At 42.8% G+C, this 25,963-nt stretch overlaps 1 protein-coding gene across 2 annotated transcripts in view; it reads right to left on the bottom strand.

Annotated features, from left to right (window-relative positions):
- Window positions 1–2,230: 2,230 nt before the first annotated feature.
- The window catches only part of jag1b (jagged canonical Notch ligand 1b), a 53,239-nt gene continuing 29,506 nt past the window's right edge, over window positions 2,231–25,963 (bottom strand). For both annotated transcript variants that reach the window (XM_048536106.2, XM_048536107.2), the window contains 18 exons: window positions 25,709–25,822; window positions 23,866–23,979; window positions 23,120–23,166; window positions 22,050–22,223; window positions 19,377–19,527; window positions 18,468–18,632; window positions 17,607–17,720; window positions 16,364–16,477; window positions 16,163–16,276; window positions 15,934–16,050; window positions 14,002–14,029; window positions 13,828–13,913; window positions 11,318–11,431; window positions 10,287–10,396; window positions 7,859–8,095; window positions 6,254–6,385; window positions 5,551–5,701; window positions 2,231–4,918 (listed from right to left, as the gene is read on the bottom strand). In XM_048536106.2, coding sequence (XP_048392063.1) covers window positions 4,467–4,918; window positions 5,551–5,701; window positions 6,254–6,385; window positions 7,859–8,095; window positions 10,287–10,396; window positions 11,318–11,431; window positions 13,828–13,913; window positions 14,002–14,029; window positions 15,934–16,050; window positions 16,163–16,276; window positions 16,364–16,477; window positions 17,607–17,720; window positions 18,468–18,632; window positions 19,377–19,527; window positions 22,050–22,223; window positions 23,120–23,166; window positions 23,866–23,979; window positions 25,709–25,822 — 2,534 coding nt within the window. In that variant the 3' untranslated portion in view covers window positions 2,231–4,466. The remainder of the gene's footprint in view (window positions 4,919–5,550; window positions 5,702–6,253; window positions 6,386–7,858; window positions 8,096–10,286; window positions 10,397–11,317; window positions 11,432–13,827; window positions 13,914–14,001; window positions 14,030–15,933; window positions 16,051–16,162; window positions 16,277–16,363; window positions 16,478–17,606; window positions 17,721–18,467; window positions 18,633–19,376; window positions 19,528–22,049; window positions 22,224–23,119; window positions 23,167–23,865; window positions 23,980–25,708; window positions 25,823–25,963) is intronic.

Here is a 25,963-nt window from a genome sequence, read left to right as displayed (position 1 = left end):
CTGTAAACTGACTTCCTCAATTTGCTCCAGGCCTTGTCCACTGTGCCAGTTATATACAAAGGCCAGTGCATTCATTTATCTCTGTAGTACAGCATTACTGAACACCCATGTCCTGGCCTTAAGGTAAACAGGGAATGACCGGTTGCACCTTAGCAGAAATAAACTGATGAGTTTTGCAGCATTGCTACAGAAACCTTCAAGTAGTCAGTCTTGCTATTTTTCTTTGCTCAGAGAACCTGCAAGCTCAAATAGAAATGATGAGCCAACACATGAACGTAGTTTCCCAATCTGAAAAGCACAAAAGCATTTGTAATTATTGATTCAATTGTTTCAGATAACCACTATTAAAGGAGGGGTGAATGTGATAATATCCAAAACTTTTAAAACTGCACAACCACATCCAGAAGTTTGGTTTTGTTTAACAATGGGATGTGGGGGCATCAAGAGGGCTGTAGGGAAGATAACTTTAAAAGATAAGCTACAGAACGTGGCTAGGCCAGTTGAGAGTAAACCACATTGCTCTAGGTCTGAAAATCTTACGTAAGTCAGACCAGTAAGTTTACTTCCCCAAGGGCATTAGTGAACCAAATAGTTTTTTCTCTGACAAATTGGCAATGGTTTCATGCATCATTAGACTCTGAAATCAACAAGAGAAAGGGAATTGGAAATTATCCCTGCAGCCCAATGGTATCAATGTGGACTTCACCAGCTTCAAAATCTCCCCTTCCCCCACCGCATCCCAAAACCAGCCCAGTTTGTCCCCTCCCCCCCCTCCCCCACTGCACCACACAACCAGCCCAACTCTTCCCCTCCACCCACGTCATCCCAAAACCAGTCCAGCCTGTCTGTGCCTCCCTAACCTGTTCTTCCTCTCACCCCAAGCCGCACCTCCATCTCCTACCTACTAACCTCATCCCACCTCCTTGACCTGTCTTCCCTGGACTGACCTATCCCCTCCCCCATCTTCAGTCCACCTCCCCCTCTCTATTTATTCCAGAACCCTCACCCCATCCCCCCTCTCTGATGAAGGGTCTAGGCCCGAAACGTCAGTTTTGTGCTCCTGAGATGCTGCTCGGCCTGCTGTGTTCATCCAGTCTCATTTTATTATCTTGGATTCTCCAGCATCTGCAGTTCCCATTATCATTGGAAATTATCCATCTGCTACTGGCTTCAAACCTGAGTACCTAGCTTCATAGCACAGATGATGTCACTGGGCCATTGCCTAGTAGGACCAAACATGTTTTCACATTAAGTTACAGAACACATCCACTTCAGTGAGGAAATTCATTAGAGAACCATAACCTAACAATACTCCAAAACAGATTGAACATATTGAGTAGGGAATACTGAGTGTGTCAAAGTAACAGACTATTTCTTTTATGGCATTAAAACAAATCCTAACAGAAAACATGCACCAGGCTCAAAATTAATTATCTTGAGGGTCCCAAATTTGAGTTGCTGAGAAACCTCCACACGGCACAGCCTAAATTCTACCAGCAGCAAGCCAGATTAGAAATGCTTCGAGTACCACCAGGATTCTGGAGATGACAACTATTTGCTAATTTCATGTTTGTGCACAAACTTAATGGTTTAAAATAAACTGCAACTACAGATCAACCATTCAAAATGCTAGAGAAGATCCTCCACATTCAACGACAAGGAGGTGGTGCTCAGAACACAATCACTAAGAACAAAAAGTTTCTAAAGTAAAGCAGTTCCACTAAGTGCAGCATAATGGCTTCCCTTCACTCCGACTGCACTGCTGACTATACAACATCACTTGTCTGTTGTACTGAAAGTCCTTGTGGTTGCACAAAATACTTTCACAAGTGGTATGCAATCATTTTATTCTGCCGTGCCCAGCACTGTTCTAAAAACCTCAAGTTTCAGACACTGGCTGGTTTTCGGGAATTCTTTGCTCAAGGCTCGGTTCAAAAGGTATATGTTAATTCCAATTGTTAATCATGCCCCATTCACTGATTTTTAAACAATAATCAGCATTGTTGGCCATCCAGACTGAGAGCATTTGTCATTAGCTCTATGTTCAGAGTATTAGAATGTTCAAAAGAAAAGCTTTAGCCTCAGGGTCCACTGGATTTCCTCTTCCCAACTTCTCTTTACCCACCCAATTCCAATAGATTTGGCAAATCAAAGAGCAAAGAGAATGACAGCTTGAGTAAAATCTTCTATAAAATTGGAAATTTTCTGTTCAAAACTTTTTATTGGGATTTTCCAGAAAATGGGCACAAGTCACAACATACAGACAAGTTACAGAGAATTTAAACAGTTGGCAGGTAGAGATGATTATTACATAAATTAGGAGAAGCTGGACAGTAAGAGCTAAGTAACATACAAGTTGCTTGATAAAACATTTAATGCAACTATGAACCAAATTAATGGAAATCATCTCATGAACCAGCTATTACACTACACAGCAAAGACTTGCAGGCAACTTAAAAGAGAACAAAAATGTAGTCTGAGGAATGCAACTTGCCCACTTTGAAATCATGCCATCTTGTCCATTCAATTGGTCAGAAAATAACAACCAGCCATCTACATCCAATGCAAGAATGTGCAAGAAGAGATTTGCAGAAAGTTTAAAGTAACACACTCACGAAATTGGCCAATCTAAGTGACAAAAAGCTTATTGCTAATATCGCAGCATTTTTCTAGCCAAATGATACATTACAGTTCTAAAACATTGAGTTAGTTCCAGCACACTGTACAGGTCAGTGTTTGCTATCTTAAAAGTACAGAAGTACCCACATTATCAATGACATTTTTGTAATCTAGTCAGAAGAAAGTTTCAGAACGAGATAAAGCATGTGGCACATGTTAGAACCAACTGTGTAACACTAGAATGTTTTCAGAATATAGAGGTGCATGCACATCTGGAGAAGAACAAACACAGGAGTAGTTGCTTGTTGTATCAAAATATTTAATAAATATTAATTTCCAAAATTTATTGCCAGGAGCAAAGATGCATCCTCATGTTCACATAACACTAATGTCACAATACAGAAGAAAACATCAAGATAAGGTTTTACCAATGAGATTACCATGTTTAAGAGCCTTTTCAGTTCAGTATAGATATAAAACACTTGGATTCCCTCAAGCTAAGACAGGCAGTGAGACTTGGCATTTCCACATAGTGATCTCACTGGAAAACTCTACCATTCAAGTATTCAACAGCTAGCTTATTATTAGAATACTTCCTAAATGCAGGTATGTTATTACAAAAAAAAAATCAATCTACAAGTGGTTCAATATTATATCCAGGGTGAAAGATCAGAATTTACAAGACAACATTGTGCTGCACTTTTTAATTCAAATGCACTACCTAGAGATATTCAATGTGGGTTTTTCAATTTTTTTTGTACATGCAACCACTCATTTCAGTTACACAAAAGTAAATACGTTAATTTGTTCCCTTACATGTGTATTTTGTCGCAGTCTGCTTGCCTGTCACTCAAATGTTTTAAACTCAAAGCAGCAAAATATCAAAGCATTCTACTCTAATGCTCTCTGCTCATCTCAAATTGATGTATATAAAAAATATCCTGGCCAAAAAAGAAGAGCTTGAAGTGATACAGAAATTGACCCAAAATGTCTGACATTGTACAACAGTTCAGAGGCACATGGCCATTGCTAGTGCGAAATAATCTAGACTGTATCTAGAGCACACCTCAAAATTTGGCATGAAGGCAACATTACTGAAACACAAAGAAACAATTCATCAAAAATAAAGGAGCCATAAGCTTACAAAGCTATCAAAAACTTTCAAATCTAAACATACATATAAATAAAAGGAATGGTATTTAAGGCTCTTGATTATTTAAGTTATTAAATCAAATATACACAGTGATTAATTAAAAAAAGTATTTACATTTATACAAAAAAAATCAAACACTTGGCCTCTTATTAAATTCTTCATCTGAACAGCAACTGCTGACATTGTGCCCCCCAAAAGAAAAAAAATCATCTTGGATGCTGATGATTGCTGTGGTTTCCAGCTGCATAGGCACTTTCAAAACCAGACTAACAAAGTCAAACCTACTATACATAACTTAACAATACTGAGATCAGAGCCAGTAAAAAATAAATAACAATTCACCATCTTAAATTAAACTGGAGCAGGCAAACACCTACATCTGGGCTTCAGTTTGCAAAGGGCGAGGAATCCTAATTTCATTACAGAATGGTCCAGCAATGTATTAACAGCAACTGAATTCACATTTGGGCACTTTGACTAGTTTTGCACAAGAGGTGAGATGCAGCATTGTGTACTCTCAGCCAACCACAGCAACTATCAATGCCTTTGTAAGTCAGTTTGTCTCAACTTGAAAACGCACAGGGATTCTTTACACTCATATTACAGAACAATTCAAGGACTATGACTTTGAGCCTTCACTGACAACAAAAGGCTGTGCATCATTTTAATATTGAATAGCCAGCACTGCTGACCGCTATACAATGTATTCCATGTGACTCAAGCTCTGTGCACTTTCTAAGTCTCTGTTATCTTGTTTATTCGTCCAATTCGGATTCTTTGTAGGAGTGCCTTGTGTCAGCTTTTCATCTCTGTCTACCAGTGTGTACGCTGGCTGTTTGGAAAACCTGGTCTTTTGCTGGTGCTTGTCTACGTCTACTTCTTCCAGCTCTGAGTTATGCGTCCTTATTTTGGCAATTTTCGAATTTTTGTTTTCGTAGTCTTTGCTGGCAGAGCCATTCATCCCGTGCTTCTCGATGGGGTTTTTTATCTGATGCAACTGCTCCCGGACATTGTTGGTGGTGTCGGAGGCCGTGGGCGTGGGGCTGCTGCGTTTCCTTCGGCGACGAATCCACCAGAAGAACAGCAATACAAAGCAACAAATCCAGACCGCCGTGATCACGGAGCTCAGCAAAGGCACCAGGAAATCTGCAACACCAAACAAATCCTCAATAGTGTGAGCTGGGCGCAATGGGGAGTCACAACACACACCGTTAACATCAGTTCCCGGCACCCATGGCCAGGATAACAGCTACGCTGACTAGAAGGCATGAAAATCAGTCACCATTTTATATAGGAGGGCTGTGAACCGTCATGAGGGGTATAGATAGGATGGAGAGGAAGGCGCTTCTTCGACTAGTTGAGCAGGCATGGATTTGAAAAGGTAGAACGCCAAGTTGAAGAGAAATATTTTCATGGACAGGATGGTGGGAAAACGGTGCCTGAAGGAGCCACAGGGCTGCTCTCTGAGGGAAGAGGTCTGGTGGTAGTTTAACCCAAAAGGTCACCACGCCACAGGGCAAGGGGAGAGGTCAAGAAGGACGGCCCTTTGCGCTAGCCTCAGCTGGTATGGGAACTGACCCCACACACTGTTGGCCTCGCTGCATTACAAACCAGCTGCCCAGCCATCTGAGCTAACTGACCTCTCCACCCGCCCTCTCTCCACCCCCCCCCCCACCCAGTTAGAGGGGCCGAGCCAGAAACACCTTACATTTTAAGCATTTGGATAGTCACTTTTGAATTGTCATCTCCCCCAAATTCCCAACTGCTCTGAAGCTTACCTGGTTTGAGGGGTTCGTGCATGGTTTGGACTCGAACCTCCATGATAGCTGCAAGAATTGTGTTGTTTCCATCACGTTTACTGACAACATCCGTGATTTTCTCCGTTATATCTTTAATTGGATTAGTTTCCTGGAGTGAATTTTCCACTGACTGCACAGGGGGAAAGAAGGGAGTTTAGAAATCATTTTTTCCTAAACTGCTGCAAAGACAGAAGCCTTTTCAAATTAAAAAAACATTTACATGCATCAGGATTAATTCAAGAAAACCAAATTCCAAATGATCACAATAATTTGTAATGACATGGCCTGGGTGGGGAGGGAGTAGGAGAAACAGGCGCTGACTGATCAGACGCAAGATCTGGCTGAGACATTGCCATGGAGAAAGCAACAGACAACAGGCAGTTCTGAACTATCAGGCACTTCAAAAATAAAAGTACAAGATTTGAAGATATTCCTTGGGTGTGCAGAAACTGATGCCTGCACATGTACCACTTTGAAAACTTGACTGATCCTTAAACTGTTTGTTAGCGTAGCCACCTTATTACTCCGAGCTGCTCAGCAAGGGCTGCACTATCGCCAAATTGCATCTAAGAACCGATGTATAACTTTGGTTTTGTTTTTAATTCTGTGCTTGCAAAGCCCATCAACTGCACCTTACTGAACACCAGGTCAGTTTGAAACTTCAACGCATGCAGATACTCACTATTGCCACATTAATCTCATTAGCTGCAGAGTGGGTTTGCTCACAAATGAGATAAAGTGAATATTCCACTGAGAGGTTGCGCAGGACCTGTAGACGCCTCAGTTCCATGCAAATTTGTTCAATGGTAACACCCTAAACAAAACAAGTCAGACCATGAGATAATTCCAGATAGATTTTTTAATGTAGCTAGTAATGGACATAGGGCAATGCAGCAGAACAGTAACAAATATATAGTGCAGTTAAATTTTGACGTGTTTTATAAAGGATTTCAAAAACAAACGGCAGGCAATAAGCTGGCCAGCCAGCAACACCCACATATGCATAAAATCCCTACCCAATTGCTCTAATTATGACTTAATTCACTTTAATACAAGCCTGTCAGTAAACTTGTTCTGCAACAATGTTCTTGATCTTTGACATGCAGTGCACAAACTTGATGCTATAAAATGATTAAGTAGACATGACTGGAAGTATGGGAAAGTTTAAGCCCCTTGGTATTCAAAATTCTAACTCTACAAAGTCTTCCACTCTGAGCATAATAGTGTCCGGCCAAAAGGTTATGGCGGCGGCGGCGGCGGGGGGGGGGGGGGGGTGGGGGGGAGGAGATGCTGGGGAGGAGAAATGCTTTACAAAAAATAATCAGAGCCAGGACATTCAGGAGAGAAGTTTGGAATCTTATTCACCAGAGTGGCACTGGTGTTGAGTTGGATCAGTTCCCTCCTTTAGGAACAAAAGGGATATGGAGCAAGTAAACGGAGTTAGGTGACAGATGATTTGTCATTGAGGAGAACAGCAGAATAGGCTCGAGGTGCTGAACGGCCTCCTCCATTCTAATGTTAGAATGAAAACATTTACATACAAGATCAAATTAAGAGATCTCACACACTCAGAAACATGGGAATGGAGCTGTTCTGCTCTTGGAAAGAGAAAATCAGAAACTTACAGTAATAATCTGGTAACACCAAGTACAAGTTTCTAGCTTGGCAGCCAGGGAATTTACTAAAACACCCACAAATGTGGAATTTTAAATTGTGTTATAAACAATCCTGGTGACAAAACAATTGGAACATCCTTAGAAAGCCATCTGGAATTGACCTTCCTTACCCCTCGTGACTCCACCCATTGGAATGCCTAGTGGCATCATCGCTGGGCTGTTAATCCAGAGGCTCAACTAACATTCTGGGGACCCAGGTTCGAATCCCACCATGGCAGCAAGTGGAATTTGAATCCAATTTAAAAAATCTGGCACTCAGAATCTAGGCGATGACCATGAATCCACTGCCCATTGTCAGAAAAAATCCATCTGGTTCACTAATGTCCTTTAGGGAAGGAAACTGACATCCTTAGCTGGTCTGGCCTACACGTGACTCCAGACCCACAGCAATGTGGTTGACTCCAAGTTGCCCTCTGGGAAATTAGGGACGGGTGATAAATGCTGCCGAGCCAGGAATGCCCTCATCCCGCGAATGAAAAATAATGCAACAGATTCTGATCTTCCCTCAAACAGCCTGGCAAACACACTTCACCATAATCAAGAGCAGCAGCTCAACACAGGGGCAGCTGAGGAGCAGTTTTGCACTAATGCATTTTAACGCACTGACATACCGATTGGAGCATTTCCTTGTTGATGGACAGTGTAATCCTGGCGCAGGTAGCATCCAGGTAATCAGTGCCGGGCTGGCACTTGGTCTTCATGGGCAGCCGGGTAGACGAGCATTCGCCCGAGCCTGCACACGGAGGAACAAAGCAGTGGTCTTCCTGGATAGGGAGACAGGTCTGCCATGCCGGACAAGTGCCATGACCTTTCCCGTGAATCCTGCAAAGTTTAGGCCCACACCACATCTGCAACACAGAAGGTGACCCACATCGTTATCCAACAGGTTGAGAGCCTGTTCCTGTAGTAGTGCTGCAGTACAATTCCAAAACATTCCTTTTAAAAACCCCTCAATGCTTACAATTCCATATTCAGAAATCTTTATTCATCACAAGAAACAGGAATGGCTCACCACTTCCCAAAATCAAAGGTTTACAGGCCGCTCAGCCCATTTTATGCATGCTCTCTGAAGGACCAATTTGTCTATTGTTAATTCCCTTGCTTTATCCCCACAGCCCTGGTGATTTCCCCACCCATCTTGCTTAGATAGTCAAACAATTAGGTTTAAAAACTACAATTGAACATAATCTTCACAACTCTCAGGCAGGGCATTCCAGATCCTAAATCACTTGCTGCATGAAACTTTTCTGATATCATCATAGGTTCTGTCAAATGCCTTAAATCAGATTCTTTATCCTTTGACAATGGGGAGCATTTCACCCTGTCCAGATCCCTCCCAATTCTAGATACTTGAATCTCCCCTCAATCCTCTCCAAATGAAACAGTCCAACTTCTCAATCATCCGAGTAACTGACTTTCCTCATCCTTGAAACAGTTGTTGTAAATCTTTTCTGCATCTTTATTAATACCCTCACATCCTTCCTACAGTGCAATGCCCACAGCTGGATGCAATACTCCAGTTGAGGCCAAATTAACACAGAAAACAGGAGGAGGCCATTAAGCCCTTTGAGCCTGCTCATGCAATACAATCACAGCTGGCCATCCAACTGTTCCCACTTTCATCCCATACCCATTGATCTCTTCATAAACATATCCAACTCCATCTTAAACATTCAATATTTTGGCCTCAACCACTTTGTGGCAGAGAATTCCACAGGCTCACCACTCTCTGGGTGAAGACATTTCTCTTCTCTGTCCTAAATTATCCTTCCTGCAGACCGTGATCTCTAGTTCTGGGCTCCACGGTCATCAGAAATAGCCTTTCTGCATTTACCTTGTCTTGGCCTGTTAGAATTTTACATGTTTCAATGGGATTTCCCCTCCTCCTGCTAAACTCCAAACTAGTCTTCTACACTGCTTTCATTCTCTATGCCCCTGTTAATAAAGGCTAGCTTGCTGTATGTTTCATTAACAGCACTCTCACCATTCCCAACTACCTTCAACGACATAGGCCAAAATACACCCCAATCCTTCAACTCCTGCACCCGCTTTCAAAGTAGGCATTCCCATCATTTCTCTACACCCTCCGTACTACAAGTCACTTCACAGCTCTGTCTGAAGCTTCACCTGCCACTTGTCTGCCCAATTACACTAATCCAGATGCCCGCTAGCATTCTACATTACCTCTTCCCCGGTTCACAATTTCGCAGCCGAGTTTACTATTGCAGCGTGCAAATTTCAAGAAATGACCCAACTAAAATTCCCCCAGAGACAAATACTTATCTGAAGTAAGCCGACTGAGGTTAGATGGGGAGATGGTTTCTGAGCAAAACCAGACACTGGCAAACGATAGATTACTCAACCATGCTTTCATAGCCCAACCCCACCTCCCCGCAAAACTGATAGAGGTACAATTAAGAGACCCTTCATTAAGACTGAAGGCAGGCAGAAAAGCAAAATATGCAACTAAATAGATATTTGAAATACCAGTTCCTGATAAAGGGCAAATATTATCAGTCAAACTTGTTGCAACTTGGTATGATATAGCAAGACATTCACACAACTTATACACTAAAGCTTAACTCTCAGGTTAATCCTTGTCCACTAGCTTAATTTTAAATAAGATTCATACATGTTGAATCCATCACTTCAGTTTTAGTTTGATCTTCCAACATCAACTTATTTGACTTAACCAAGTTGACATTTCTGGATGCGCTAATTTGATGTGATGCTATGCGCTGGCTTCTCACTTTTGGCTGATGTCACACCTGCATCCCAACAGTTGAACTGCAACCAGGTTTAACAACACGCGAGAGACCCATCAAAGCTAAAATCACTTCTTCTCAAATCTTGGTGCTCTCCCACCACCTCATTTTCCAGCACCCTTCTCCATCACATACTCGGTTGAGATTTTAAAGTTAGTATTCTTGCAACATGTGCTGACAAGCACAAAGTGGAAAGCTTCAGCAACATTTGATTTTGTTCTGAGGAAATGACTTCCGTTTCATGGGGCTAAGTGCTTGGGTGCATTGACTGTACCTTTGTGCATGTGACTCTGCCGTTGTGACAATCACATCCATTGCAGTCTTCTTCCCACTTAGCTCCGTGCGACACAATGCTATCTTTCAGGATGCAAGCTCTCCCGGTAACTGGGTGAGGTGAACATTAAAATTACACACCATAATCCATAGCCAAACAAAAAAAATACTTTTAACATTTACTGCGTCTGCCCCCCGCCACCCCCCGACCAAGTAGAATTTGGATCTCCCATTCTCCATACCACATCAGCCAATTTAACAGCATTGTTACGATCCTGATGCACACAAAAATAATATTCAAACTTTCTTTAAAATTTTTTTTAAACTGACTGCAGCAGGCCTCACCCAACCACATATTACTGCATTAAAAAGAAATGTTAGGCTCTGGGCTAGCAATAGGCCATTCACAGCCTTGCCAGCCCATTCTACCTGGAATGAAGATCGTGGGATGAAGTGAGAGTGGGAAAGTGGATTTGAGGCAGAAGGTAATGATTGTATGGAAAAACAACAGGTTTGAGTCTGTGTGAACAGCTATTGCTCCTGTTGTTTCATTTGTACCTTAACTCCACCCAGTTGTAACCCTCAATATCCTGACCTGGGGGGAGGGGAGAACCTCTGCTCTGACATCCTCACTTGAATCCTCAGCTTCTCAATTGCTGCAGGTTCCCAATCACGTTTGGTCATTTTGCATGGCCAATCTTCACTGGACACTACTGGGCAATTTAGCCTGGCCAATCCACCTAAACTGCACACTTTTGGACAGTGGGAGGAACCGCACACAGACCCGGACAGAATGTCTGTTTGGAGTTTGCAGAGTTACCGGAATCGACCGCAGGTTTCTGGAGCTGAGGGGTCACAGTGCTAAACACTGAGCTGCCCTCATTCCTCACTAACCTCGTTCCAGGTTGGTTTCTCTCCCCCCTCAAATCCTTTAATCGCCCTAAGCACTTAAATCATATCACCCCTTAATCTTCTACATTTAAAGGGACAGATCCAGTAGACTGAAATCCAACACGTGGAGACGGAGATTACCTTCTTGACATCTCATGCCACTTCGGCCCGGAGGGCAGATACAGCGATAGCCATTGATTTCATCCACGCAGGTAGCCCCATATGCACAGGGTGAAGACTGGCACTCATTAATGTCTGAAAATGTAATTAGTTCACATTGAGGCTGAAAGGCACATTAAAAGCAGTTTATAATGCTGTAGTCTCTCACTAAGCTGTATTTATGTCAGAATCTCTCATTCTAAAAGACAGAGATCAACGTGGCATCAGCAAGAGACAACTTTTGAAATTCACCCACAAGGAAACAACTGTCCTTGCATCGAAAGATGAACTTAATTGTTTTCCCCCCACCAGTGCAAATATCGACTCAGATTGCTTGTTGCCAAGAACTAGATTTTTCAAAACATGAAATAGACTGAAATTTACAGATTCAGAAAGAATCATTTGCTTTAGAATTTTATCCCAACCGCCTTCCCAGTGCTGCACAGGCATGATGGGCCAAACGACCTCATTCTGCACCATTACCTTCAGCAATCTCAGAATTGTTAAGTAACAGGGAAACACAGTCATTCAACAGGAGCACAGCAATTTCTGGGTGGCTTTCAGTGATGAGCAAGTGAGGGCAGCTAGACAGTGGCACCAGGATTTACACAAGCAGAGTATCAGATCAACAGAGCCCAGAAATTCCACCTGGTTGTGCAAATCTGCACAATCAAGTCATTGTGCAAAACGCATATATAGTTTAGAACTAGAGATTTTCTTAACACCGATACAGATAGGTTAAACAAATGCATGAAAACATGGTAGATGAAAAGGAGGAAACGATAGATGAAAAATTAGAAAACGCACACGGACAGAACAAATAGAGCTGCTGACGATAATTTAAATAGAGAAGGAGTGCAGAAAACTACAGCAGAGGGATTTGGGAGTCCTCGCTCATGAAGCACAAAGAGCCAAATTCCAAGTTCAAGGCCTTTATTGCAAAGGAAATGGAGTGTAAAAGTCAGGAGGTTATACTAAAAATTACACAAGGCACTTGCCAGCTGGAATACTGCGAACTGTTTTAATCCCCCTATTTAAGGGAAGGTACACTGGTTTTGGATGCGGTCCAGAGGAAGTTTAATTAGGTTGATTCCAGATATGGAGGAACTGTGTGTACATATTGAGTAGGGGGTGCCTGTACTCATTGGCGATTAGACGAGGCCTTATTGAAACATGCAAGGTTCTTAGAGGACTTGACACAGTAGATCAGGAAATGCTATTTCTATCTCCACTTGAGTGTGTGTCTAGGACCAGAGGGCATAATCTCAGATTAAGAGGCCACACACAAGACATCTGAGGAGGAATTTCTTCTGAGGGTTGGAAGTCTGTGTAATTCCTTACCGCAGAGGGGTTTTAATAAGTACATTCACAGCAGGAGACAGATGGATTTTTAATCTGCAAGGAAATCAAGGGTTGGTGGAGATAAAGACAGGAAAGTGAAGTTGTGGACAGATCAGTCTGATTACATTGACCGAAGGACAGGAGAACATCGACTTGACAGGCTGAATGGCCTAGCTCCTACTCCTGTGTCTTATGGCAGAAATTCCTTTGAGGAATGAAAACATTTTGACCAAGTTGTTCATTCTGATGTCACTTCTCAGTGGCCCTGCCATGGCACATGACATTAATCAAACTAGAATCCAGCATGAAAAGCAGACTCAAAATATCCCTTACAAACTGTCAGTAACTGACAAAACAAGGGCAGAAAAAGCTGTAATTAGAATTGTTAGAATGACAGAGGATCGTGCAAGTAATTCAGGGTTGGGTTTTGCTTAAATAAATATTGGTTACAGTAAATACTTGCTGTAAACAGTTAACAGATAACATCCTACTGATCCGCATTCAATTATGTCACCTGTTTGCTCATTCTGCTTTAACCCAAGCCTCCATTTAACAAACTTGCTTTCAGATCACTGGTAAATTTGAGCTTGCAGAACAATTCATTGCCCTACTTTTATCCACTCTTCCCTCTCTAAACCAACTTTGCATCCATGCTGCTACAATCTTGCACCACAAATCTCAAACCTTCCAACCTGGATATTTGGCAAATTTATCCACTGCACTCAGAATCCAAAACACTCCACATTCACAGCATCTCACTTTAACAGTTCAAGAGACTTAACTTACTGTTCAATTTTTCCCCATTTTGAAAAGGGATTCAAACACTGGAATATTCTGAATTATACATTTCTAAACGTTAACCAATTTTAATCTTTCTCAAATTAAGCGTGCTCCTAAAGGCAACAGTAGAAAACTTCCCTTTGAATGAAAGAGCGTTTTACATGGACTTGGGATTGGCAGCTAACCAACTGCTTCACAATAACTGAGCAGCTCTTCGGAAAATGTGTTGGAACAGAGGTTTAAGTTAAGCTCATTCTGTAACAGCTCATGTACTGCTCGTTAAGGACAGCTCCTGGCTAATACAATTAAGGATTGCAAAAAAAAACCCGAGACTTAAATGTGAAACAGCAATACCATGTTTTAATACTCACTTATCCGACAATCTGGTCCTGCAAAGCCAGGAGCGCATTCACATCGGTACCAGTTCTCACCATCCACACAAGTGCCACTGTTGTAACTTAAATTACAAAATTAACATTAACATGGAGACACTATAATCAAACAAAGTAAAGAATCTACTACAAAAGACAAGAAATCTCGCTTACCATGGGTGAGGACTGCAGTCGTTTGTATCTGGGGTGGGGAAGGAGGAAAAAAAAGAAAACAAAAAATTAAGGTTTTAATGCCTAGTTACAGAGACTTCTGTGGAACATTAAATTTCCACTGTACTCGCGCCCTAAGGTGGTTACTTGTTAACAGGGCAATGATTAAAGCGTAGGAAGTCATTTACTGTTTGTCAAATAGGCTGTTACTCTTCTGAATGGATTCCAGGCTTTCACCATGGACTTTGCTAAATACATCTTGACAGATGTGCACATAGGGAGGCAGTCCTTGTAAAGTAACTAAACAGGAAGAAATGAGTGGAAGCAGACATTTTGCTGATCGGCCAAGAATTTTAGGAACAAGATCACATCTGCGTTCATTTATGCAATTTGTGTCTCTCCCAGGCGCAGGTCTAGAGCTGGACAGTAAAACGGGATGGCTATTAGGTCGAGCAGAATCACAGTTAAAATGCTTATTTTTGACTGCTCTCAGAGAAACAATGCTCAGAACAGAACAATTAGATTCAAGACATCAGGCCAGAATTTGACACAGCAAGGAACACAAATGTGAGTAGACCTGCTGCCTGCACACATTTAACTTCACATATTGTGTGTGCGTGGAAAGTTCTCCGATAACAGCACAGTGAGGGAAACCAGACCCAGAACGAAGAGGGTAAGCAACCGCATATCCCCATAATCCGATTAAGAAAACAAGATCTACAGAGGCAGTCTACATTAACACGGGGCTAAGACAGAGCCAGAGCACAGAAACAGACCCTTCGATCCAACCAGTCCATGCTGAACAAACGCAACTAGTCCCACCTGCCTGTTCCTGACCCATATTTCTCTAAACCTTTCCTATTCACATACTTATCCAATGCCTTTTCCACTTCAAACAGAGAACAGAGATATAAAAGGCAGGCAAAAATCTTGAGAGAAGTGTCAGGAAAAAAGTAAAACACTTTTCTCACATCTTCAACAGCAATTTTAAAACCCCCTGAAGAAACGAGACTCCACCCCACATCAGAAGGGATTTTTTGGTGGTAATCAGCACTCAGACAGATCGTACAGTTCGTGGACCAAAATGAAGTTTCGTTTGCACCTACTGCACAACCATATCTTCACAATCACTCAGTGCTCCATTTTTTTTATTTTTGGAAAAAAACAGGAGCTTTGCTTAACTATTTTGAAGAACATTAGACTCTGGATACTGCGACAGCCAATTCCAGCGACAGGGAGAGATCTCAGACCCATTCTGCCAGAGAGAGATAAGGGAAGGTTCTGTGACCTAGCTCTACATCTGATATAGGGATATGGGACTAATCGATCACTCATTTAAAGCTAACCATCGATCTAGCAATTACGACTGATGAAATGTGTTCCAAATTTCACTCCTTTGCCTATACATGGTTGTTATTTTAAAAAAATATTCAATCCTGAAAGCTTGTTCAGACTAGACTGATACAACCAGTTCTCTCTGGAAGTCGAGTCTAGAATCATCTACCTTAGGGAAACCTTTCAAATTGTTTCAAAACCGGCTAAATTCCAGGAAATAAAGTAATCGCTCTTCATAACCTAACCATCCAGCTAGCATTCAGGTAAATTGGCACCACACTCCTCCTCAGATGAATATGCTCTTGCTTAGGTATGGTGCTCAGAATTGCTCATAGTAACTCCAGTAGGACTTCTTCCCCTTATATCTAGATATCAAGGCCAGTGTTCCCCATTTGCCCTGTCTCCCCCAAAACCTTCCTAATACCTCTTCGAGCTGTTTTAATCACCTATGCATCCCCTTGGTCCTTTGCATTAAATTGCTTGGCATGCAGGAAGTTTTAACTGCAGTTTTGCAAATGGAGGAAAAGAAATGCACAAAAATTAACAGGAGTAACAAGCACAGCTTTCTATCTTTCCTCAGTCTGCTGGTATTATACTCACTCTGTGAACATGTAAATCCTTCCCAGCCCTCTTTGCAGACGCAAGTGAAAGTATCGCCACTGACCACACAAGTTCCACCATGCTGACACGGATTTGGTAAACAGCTACTGTTTCTTGCTATGGGACAAAGGGGAGAGAGATGGTTGGGCGGGGGGGTAAAAGTTGCAGTTTTTAGCCAAAAAAATCATTTGAGAATGAAAAGACAATTAATGATCACACAATGACTCACCAATGTTGCATGTGGCACCTTCCCAGCCAAGGGGACACATACACTTGAACGTATCCCCTTCATCGTAGCACGTCCCTCCATTGTTACATGTGGCTTCATCACATTGGCTATCCCCTGCGGCATGGAAGGTTAACAGTCGTTAGTCTGTGTGTCGCACAGAATTTACATCAAATACTGAGGAAGCAAGCTAAGAATACCTACGAGAGTGACACGTCTTGCCTTTCCAATCGTTCTTGCACTCACAGTAGAAGTCATTTACCAAATCCTGGCATTTGCCTCCGTTCTGGCAGGGGTTTATGCTGCAGTCATTAATATCTGCAAAACAGAAAATGCAGAGCCTAAGTTGGCATGGAGGTGGCACAGATATTACATTGCTCTAATACACAGTGTCATTATAAAGGAGGCCTACCTTCACATGCACTAGGCTAGAATCCACCAGGAAAACTGTTATTATTCCTTCAGATCCGGGCATCACTGGATGGCATGCATTCTCCATAATTAACAGGAAACCACATTACTGTGGGTCTGGGAGACATGTAGTCCAGATCAGGTAAGGACAGATTTCCTTCCTTAAAAAGGATGTTAATGAACCAGATTTCTTTTAAAAGGCAACAATTAACTATTTGGCCAACTTTCCAGACTTTTATTGGTTTCAAAACTTCAATATCTGCCAGGTGGTGAGATCTGAACTCGTGCTTCTCACATCATTAGACAGGGGAGGCAATGGCCTAGTGGTATTATCACTGGACTGTTAATCCAGAGACCTGGATTACAGTCTGGGGAGCTGCGTTCAAATCCTGCCATGGCAGTTGTTGGAATTTGAATTCAAAAAATATCTGGAATTAAGAATCTAATGATGACCATGAATCTATTGCTGACTGTCAGAAAAACCCATCTGGTTCACAATGTCCTTTAGGGAAGGAAACGGCCATCCTTACTTGGGTCGGGCCTAAGTGTGACTTCAGTCCCACAGCAATGTGGATGACTCTGAACTGCCCTCTGGGCAATTAGGGATGGGCAATAAATGCTGCCGAGCCAGTGATGGCCTCACTCTGTTAGATGAGCAGAGGAGGGTGCCCAATTACTAGACCAATGATATTACCGCTACGTCACCATCTGACAATTCTGATCACTTGCCCATCCTCACATCACCCCAATGTTGTGCCTTTGGCTGTCCAGGCTCCAAGCCCTGACTCCCACCCTGTCTTTGTCCAAGCTGAATGCAAGTTCTTGCACTGATAGTTGTTTGGCAAGTGTGAGAAAATCTCAAATTAAGTTCCACTAAAACTTTTAGCCTTCAGAATAAAATGCAATCTTTAAAAAAAAAACTCAGACAGAGCGCGCTGGGGCAATGAGTCAGGCTTGTACAAATGATTGAAAACAATTTCTACATCTTACTCTGGATATTTGACAGCACTGCAACAAGAGAATTAAGACAACTTACTGATCTGGCAAAGCACACCTTCCCACCCTTCACGGCAGATACACTGATAGATGTTGACTCCATCAATGCAGGTCCCACCATTTTTACAAGGATCGCTCTCACAGTCGTTAATATCTGTAAATGAGAAACATAGGTGTCAGGAAAGTGGCGGGGGGGGGGGGGAATTTGCACATTTCAACCCTTGCTATTCTTCAGAGATGAGCAGAACTCTCAAAACTTCAAACTAACACTGACCAGCAACACAAAATGTGCAACAAGTTCCTGCTGATTTAGCAATGCAACACGATCCAAGAAAATAGGGTACAGATAAAAGCTATTAAATAGCTGAAACGTTTGAATCTCATGTTGAAACAAAAGACTTCTACTTCAAACAAAGACAGAAAATTGATCGCAAGTTTTCAAATTGCACTCAGTTAAGTGAGTGTGGTCTAGCCACAAGTGAATTCTGTGTCAAGATCAGGGACAACTGGCTGATTATTCACAGATGCCACAGGGTCATAAGGGAAAATAAAAGCCTTGCTAGTCAAGGAAATATGTCTAACCTACAGCACAGTCCAAGGTTCAGGCTGTAGAGGTTCTGCTCATCTATTGTTAAGATCAGTTCTGACCCGCACAGCTCAACACTTAGGGGAAGAATTGGAGCTACTAGTGATTGGAGGGAGAGACACAGAGCGAGATCAAATCAGAGAGCGCATGGGAAGAGCGTGACAAGAGGAACGGGAAAGAGCACGCGAGCAAGAAAAAAGGGGGAAAGGGGGAAGGGAAAGAGGAGATGCAATAGGGTGGGTGGGAGGGAAGGATGGATGGTGGTTGGGGGGGGCGGGGGGGGGAAGAAAGACAGGGGAAATTGATCAATCTTACTTTCGTGGCAGTAGGTGCCTGTAAACCCCTCTTTGCAGTCGCAAGTGAATTTGCCTCCTGCCTGACTCTTGCATTTCCCATGAGGCCCACAGACATTCGAGGAGATGTAGCGAATCCCTGTGGGCGTACTGTTAGACGCTACGCCAACCGTGCAGCTGTCAATAACTGAAAAGTAAAATACGTTAAAAACGGGAATTTCTCAACAAGCTTGTACGCAAACCATAACAGTGGGAATGTTCAGATGCACGGACGGCAACCAATACTCAGGTATTCTGTGGAATTTATTTTTTGAAATTTAGAGTGTGATCCCAACTTTTGGAAGCCAGCCATGACTTCACATCGAATGAGGAATTTTGTTTTGTTTACACAGAGCACTGGGTAAACAGTGGGGAACTGTCTGAAAAACAATGTTGTTGCCTTGCTTGTGAACAATAGCAATTTTGTTTTTAAGAAAGAAAAGTAAAACACTCCAGTTACGTAGATTTTCTTGTACAAGTGTTAAAACATACAAGAACCAAGCTAGGGAATTACTAGGATGCTCTGTGGTGGGTCTGACCTAACACTCCATCCACACAGAACAAAATGAAAAAGCCACGGAGCAATTATTAGGCAGAACACACACAGAGCCAGTTAATGGTTAAGCCAGGATCTGCTCCCAAAATCATGCTCTTTTTCTAGTGCAGGGATTCACGAGATGCTATGGAAACATCGAAAAATTTACATTTGACAGGGCTAGGATGATAACCACTGAACATCTGCCAGGAGTGCCAATAATTTAGTCAGAAATTAGGCAAGCACTTCTGGAAGTCAAGAACATCCATATTGTCTCAACTCTTGCCAATTTATTACCCACCCCCCGCAACTCAGACTAACAGAGAAAGCTGCCTGAAGCAAGTAACAGCAGCGTACCTTCACAAGCAGTAGATCGGCAGTGATCTTTCAAATGGGAACAATTTTTCCCTTCGTAATCTTCAGGACAGCTGCAGAAGTAATCGTTGGCCAGATTGAAGCATTGAGCTCCATTCCTACATGGATTTGGTTCACAGTAATCAATGTCCAGCTGTAAAATATAAAAAAAGAGGACGGTAAACAGTTGATTCATTTTCAAACCTACCAGTGATAGACAGACGGATAGAGAGTGGTCAACAGGGCATAAACACTTGAAGCCTTCACTTCTCTAAAATTCACAGCTAGAGAACACTTAATCACATCACAAGTCACACTGAAAGCCTTATCCTAAATACACTAACTTCTTAGAGAAACCATGTCAAAATCTAGAAGCAAAACCCACCTCCCAATTTTCCAGAACAAGACTGTGGTAGTTAACAAGGACAGTCATGAGATTTTGCTGACAGAAGCTGCAAAATAAAACAGACCCGTAAAGGTCCATAGTGTGGTGCAATCCCAGAGCACAGTGAGCTAGTTAATCTCCAGTCAGCAGTTTGGGAACTGCAATTAACCTTAATGACCCGAGGATTGACAAGGGAGGTTTTTTTCAAGGTGGGGGGGGGGGGGGCTGCGGTGTGGGCATGCAATCACAGCCAGCCGGAGATCCTCTTCATGAAAGTGAATTGTTTTGGTGCAAAGATGCACCAGGTTCTGAGACACAACAGGATTACCCTGTTTGTTCTTCATGGTCAATCCCCTACCCCAACCCCCAACACAGAAGTCTCATCCTGAGGATTCTTATGAAATGCAAATCAGATGAAACAGCAGCACAAAAATCAGGTCAAAAGATCAGAATGGAGAAAGAACAAAAGTTGGTGGAACATACTAAAAGACAGACTTGCATTGCTATAGTACCAGTGCTAGAGTTGATCCAGTCATTCCTTGCACCCGTGAGACTTCTGTTTCTGGGAACCCCCGCGACTGATGAAATTCGCGAGCGCGGAGCACGTTTAAAAATGGATTAAAACCGGATGCGTGATTCTTGTCCACAGATGTTGACATTTGTCGCTGCCTATTTTTTGGCACAGACAGGTGAATTTGGGATTCGAGATTTTGTGGACGCAGAGGGTCCTGCTGCAAATCTGACGGTCGCTTAAAAATAAACTCACTGGGGCTACGGGGAGGGTGCTAAAGAGAAATGGGACTGATGGACTGCTTAAAAATGAGTATGATGGGCTGAATGGTCTCTTTCTGTGCCATATTAAGTAATGTCAACAGTTGCTCTGAAGCGCTTCACAGCCAGCGAAGTATTTTTGAAGGATAGTCACCATGCTGTTGACTTATTCATGGGAGGCAAGTTTTGCTGGCAAGGGCACTGTGCACTATATGCCACAAACAGTCCCCTCAGAAAGCAGTGAACTACTTAACATTCAGAGACATACAACACAAAAATAGACCCTTCAGTCCAACTCGTCCATGCTGACCAGATGCCTTAAATTAATAAACAGTCCCATTTGCCAGCATTTGGCCCATATCCCTGTACACTCCCTAATCATGTACCCATGAGCTGCCTTTCTGAATATAACTGAACAGTTTGCTTGGCCATTTCAGAGCACAGTTACCAGTCAGCCTTGTATGGGGGTTTTTCCTTTTTTGGGTGTGCACGCATGTGGGGCAGGGGGAACAGGAGAGAACTGGAGTCACACCATTGGAAAGGGTGCAGAGGAGATTTACCAGGATGTTGCCTGGTGTGGAGGGAAGGTCTTACAAGGAAAGGCTGAGGGACTGGAGGCTGTTTTCTATTAGAGAGAAGATGGTTAAGAGACATAAGATGATCAGAGGATTAGATACAGTGGACAGTGACAGCCTTTCTCCATGGATGGAGATGGCCAGCTCAAGGGGACATAGGTTTAAATTGAGGGATGACAGATGTCAGAGGTAGGTTCTTTACTCAGAGTAGTAAGGGCGTGGAATGCCCTGCCTGCAACAGTGATAGACTAGATGGGCTTCAATTGTTGCGCTGACCTGTGAAGCAGAGGGCCGAAGGGCCTGTACTGCGCTGTAATATTCTATGTTCCACAGCAAACGAAGATGGCAGAAGAGAAAAAAGGACAATGCTAAACCAGACAGGTTCAACAACAATCCACTGGCTGCAAAATCACTCCTACTAGGAGACACTTTCAGTACAGATTTCAATCCCAAATTGACCAAACCACCCACCAATTACTAGTGGGATTTGTATGGTAATCCAACAAAATAACTGCCAATTTTTTGTGCACAGAATGGTTCAGGTGTGGCATGAACTTCCAGAGGAAGTGGTGGACGTGGATACAGGTACAGCATTAAAAGGACAAGGACAAGTAAAAGTACAAGAAGAGGAAGGGTTTGGAGGGATGTGGGCCCGGAGCAGGCAGGCAAAACTAGTTTAGTTTGGGATGTTGGTCAGCATAGACTGGTTGGACTGAAGAGTCTGTTTCCATGCTGTATGACTCAAATCCTGGAAGCCCACTTTGTCAAGCAAGATAAACAGAAAAAGGGTTACTTTTTTGGACTACACGAAGGGCATTTTTCCAAATAACCATTCCAAGCCAGTGGCCAGTGTGCAGGAGGCCTTACCATGACATGGAAATAGTACACACCTGTAAAACAGATTGTTTGAGGCAGCCCAGTTATCCACTTACACCTGAAGCTCACCTGACACAGGTTTCCCGAGAACCCAGCAGGGCAGAGACACTGGAATCCATTGACCTCATCCTGGCAATGACCCCCATTGAGGCAGGGACTACTTTCACATTCATTGACATCCTTCTCACAGTCATCGCCAGCAAAGCCAGGCAGGCAGCTACAGCGATAGCTATTAACTAAATCCTGCAAAGCAAGAGAACCATTAACAGGCTGGGGTATGCACATCTGCACCCTGGGCAACCTTTAAATGGGATTAAAATGAACTGGATACAAAGCTGAAGCAGATGTAGGCCATTCAGCCCACAGTCTGCTCCATGAATCTATCAATATAATTGTGACTGATCCCCTACCTAACCATACTCTTGCTCTCTCCCTGTATCCCTCAATTCCTCTAGTGTCACGAAATCCATCGACTTCCTAAATATATTCAGTGACATAGCTTTAGAGAATTCCAAAGGTTCACCACAAGAAACGTGTTTCCTCATCTCAGTCCTAAATGGTCTATGTCATATATTCAAACTGCAACCTTTTGTTCCTGAGATTACTCTCACCATATCTTGTCTGTCCAGCCCCGAGTTAGCTACACATCATTCTTAAGCAACACACCCAAGGAAAAAAGCTGAGTTACTGGCAGACAACATGCCAGTTGTATTCAACTTGCGACAGTACCTGAGGATGGTGCGCAAGAATTCTCACCATCAAATAAAGTTGCATTGAGAGTTCTCTGTATCTGCATCTAATTGCAGTCTGGCATTTTGCACGACTAAACACAATGGTTCTAATAAATTCAACTTAGGACCTTATTAAATATGTCATAATTAGGAAACAGAAACAAGAGCGGGCCATTCAGCCCCACTATACAATACCATCACAGCCAATCTCATTGCTATGTGCTTGCCTCAGAGGGATTTCTCTTTAGAGACTTGGGTGCGTTCCTTATTTTTAAAAAGTGCTTCACCTAGTTGTAGACTCCCACAAAAGGGACACATCATCCCAGCTTCCACTCAGTGGAAAAAAACACTCGGATGATAAATCTCCGTGTTCTTAAAAACTGAATTTACACAAGAGCAAAGATGTACCTTGCAGGTTCCCCCATTCTGGCACTGCCCATAGCAATCATTAACATCTGTAAAGAAAACAACAAAAAAAAAAAGAGAGTTTAAAATTCTCAAAAGATTTACAGCATGACAGTCTGTGTCCATTTTGCTGTGCATTTACAGATAGTCTGACTATATTTGATCCAGCTCACGACAGGCAGTTAGTAAAACTTCTACTTTTAGGTGGCTGAGGTCATCGGCAAGTAGCTACATTATAGTTCAATGACTGATAAAATGGACAAGGAAGGTGATGGTCTAGTGGCATTAATCGCTGGACTGTTAATCGAGATACGTAAGGTTTTGGGAACCCGGGTTCATCATGGCAAAATGGTGGAATTTCAATTCTATTAAAAAATGGAATTAGGAGCCTAACCATGACCATGAATCTACTGCCGGTTGTCAGGAAAAGCCCATCTGGTTCACTAATGCCCTATAGGGAAGGAAACTGCCATCCTTACCTGGTCTGGCCTACATGCATCTCCTGACCCACAGCAATGTGGATGGCTCATAATTACCCTCTGTGCAATTAAGGATGGGCAATAAATGGGCTAGCCCACATCTGGTGGACGAAGGAAATCTAGTGAGCTACTTCAGCTCTTTTTTTTCTTTTCACGAACCTGCCCACAGATGGCTCCCTGTCCAGCAATACACAACTTTAGGTACCATTCATTCTGAAGCTAGTCCTGAGTTTTACCAGGATCAAGTGTCAAATCCACACGAATACATACCCAAATCACAGTTTTTCCCACTCCATCCAGGCATACAATCACAGTAATAATCACCAATTAGATTCCGACAGGAGTGTGCATTGACACAAGGTTTTCCCTCACATTCATTGGCATCTGAGAAAGAAAAGAATATTTTTGTTTTTAAAATCAAGAGATGTTGTGCAGATATAGTTGCTCCTGACAGGTTAGAAGGTAATTTATGGGAAGACAAAAAAAAAAGTAAATAAATAGTTAATGTCAGAATAACAGGAACGCTGACATCTCAGGTCAGGAAACCTTCTTCAGATTTTCTGAAGGGTCCCAAACAAAAATGACAGCTTTCCTGCTCCTCTGATGCTGCCTGGCCTGCTGTGCTCCTCCACCTCCAGCATCGGCAGCTCTTACCATCTCAGCTAACGTCCAGTAATTCAGAAGGCTGGGTTGAAAAAAAATACAAAGGGAATTGGAATCAAACTTCATCTTGACAGATGGCGAAAATTGAACTCAAAATTTAAAACAGAATTAAAAACGAGGCTGAAACCAAAGTCAAATGTTATTTAAAAAACACCATCTGGATCACCGTCCTTTAGGAAAGGAAACTACTGTCCATACTGTTTAGCCTACCCATGATTCCAGACCCACAGTAACATGGCTGACTGAACTGCCCGCTGGGTAATTAGAGGCACGCAATAAAACGCTAGCCTGGTCAGTGATACCCTCCTCCCACGCGGAGTTAAAATAATTCCCTTCATCCAAACACCGAGGGGGTTAGAAAGGATATTACAACTCTGCTTTTGTGTGCTTCATGGTTCAGTGGTCACAGTTTGAAAAATTGAGGACCCATAATCCATGCTTAGCTTGGTTTAGGGCAAGCGAGCGAATGGTCTTTGGAGTGAAGTTGGGTCGGGTTAGGTTTGGGTCTGGTGTTTAGGTAAGCAGCAGATAGGTTCTGGGTAGGGCAGACGCGGCAAGGATATTTCCTCATCTGGAGGATCAGTACTAAAGAATCATTCACCTAAAACAGAGGCAAGGCAAAACCTATGTTTAAAAAAAACCAGACTCTTTAGAACATCCTTCCCAACCAAAATAAAAGGCAGTGGAAACAGTAATGGAATTTTAGGGCAGAGGCAGAAACATTCTTACTAAGTGATAGGTTAAAACCAGGAGGGGGTTGATGACGGGAGGGTGGAACTTTGGGTTAGTCAGATCAGTCATGATTTGCTAAAATTATAAAGCAGGAGTGGGGGGTGGGGGTCGAATGGCCAATTCCACTGGCAAGTCAGTGCTTTGACAATCACAAAGGATAGCAGGCAACTCTAAACCAAGCAAAGACTCTGCTTCAGCGCTGAAAGCTGACAAGCATTGCAGCAGGGTCTCGCAATCAGGCCGTATTATGTTGAGAGGAAGAAACGCAGTTTAGACTGAGTCACTGACACACACACACCAATAGCAAAGGAAAGCAGGATTAAACAATGGAGACGTAAAAGGATTAATCAAGCATTTCCAAAGTCCAGCGAGTCACTCATTGCCCCTGCTGTAGCCAGGCAGGAAGAAAGAATGTGGCCTGACTTATGCTTTGCAGAGACCATCGCCCCTATCCAAAGGTCTGGCTGCAAGGCAGGTTGGCTTGAGAGCACGGATAGGACCGAGAAAGGTGTGTTGTCATTCTCTAACAGCAAACATTGTTGTATGCTTCCTACTTGAGCAATTCTACTTGCTCAAGCTTTTTCCATTTAAAGCATGAGGTGCTCAATGTTTGCTGCCAGGTCGAGGAGCGTTAAAAAGGAATGGCTGCACTGGTCAATGGTGTTTCACCGTGGGCCCACCACCTGAAAAACTTCAGAACTGCGTAGAAGAGAGTTACCTAGCTGGCATGTTTTGCCGGTCCATTGTTGTGGGCAAACACATTTGAAGCCGTCGACCAAATCCTGGCATGTGCCACCGTGGGCACAGGGGTTTGGGGCACAGTCATCGATATCTGTGCAAAGCAAAGAAAAAAGGCACAAGAAAAAAAATTGAGTGAACCATGGAAAGCATCTCTACAAACAGCACTGAACTTGGACCTGCCTGTTCTGTCTGATTACCTTCCCCACACACGCGCACTTGTCCATCCCAACAC

The sequence above is a fragment of the Stegostoma tigrinum genome, chromosome 9, assembly GCF_030684315.1.
Source record: "Stegostoma tigrinum isolate sSteTig4 chromosome 9, sSteTig4.hap1, whole genome shotgun sequence".
Lineage (NCBI taxonomy): Eukaryota > Metazoa > Chordata > Chondrichthyes > Orectolobiformes > Stegostomatidae > Stegostoma > Stegostoma tigrinum.
The sequence above is the reverse complement of the archived record's forward strand: the minus strand, read 5'-3'. Positions and strand labels throughout refer to the sequence as shown.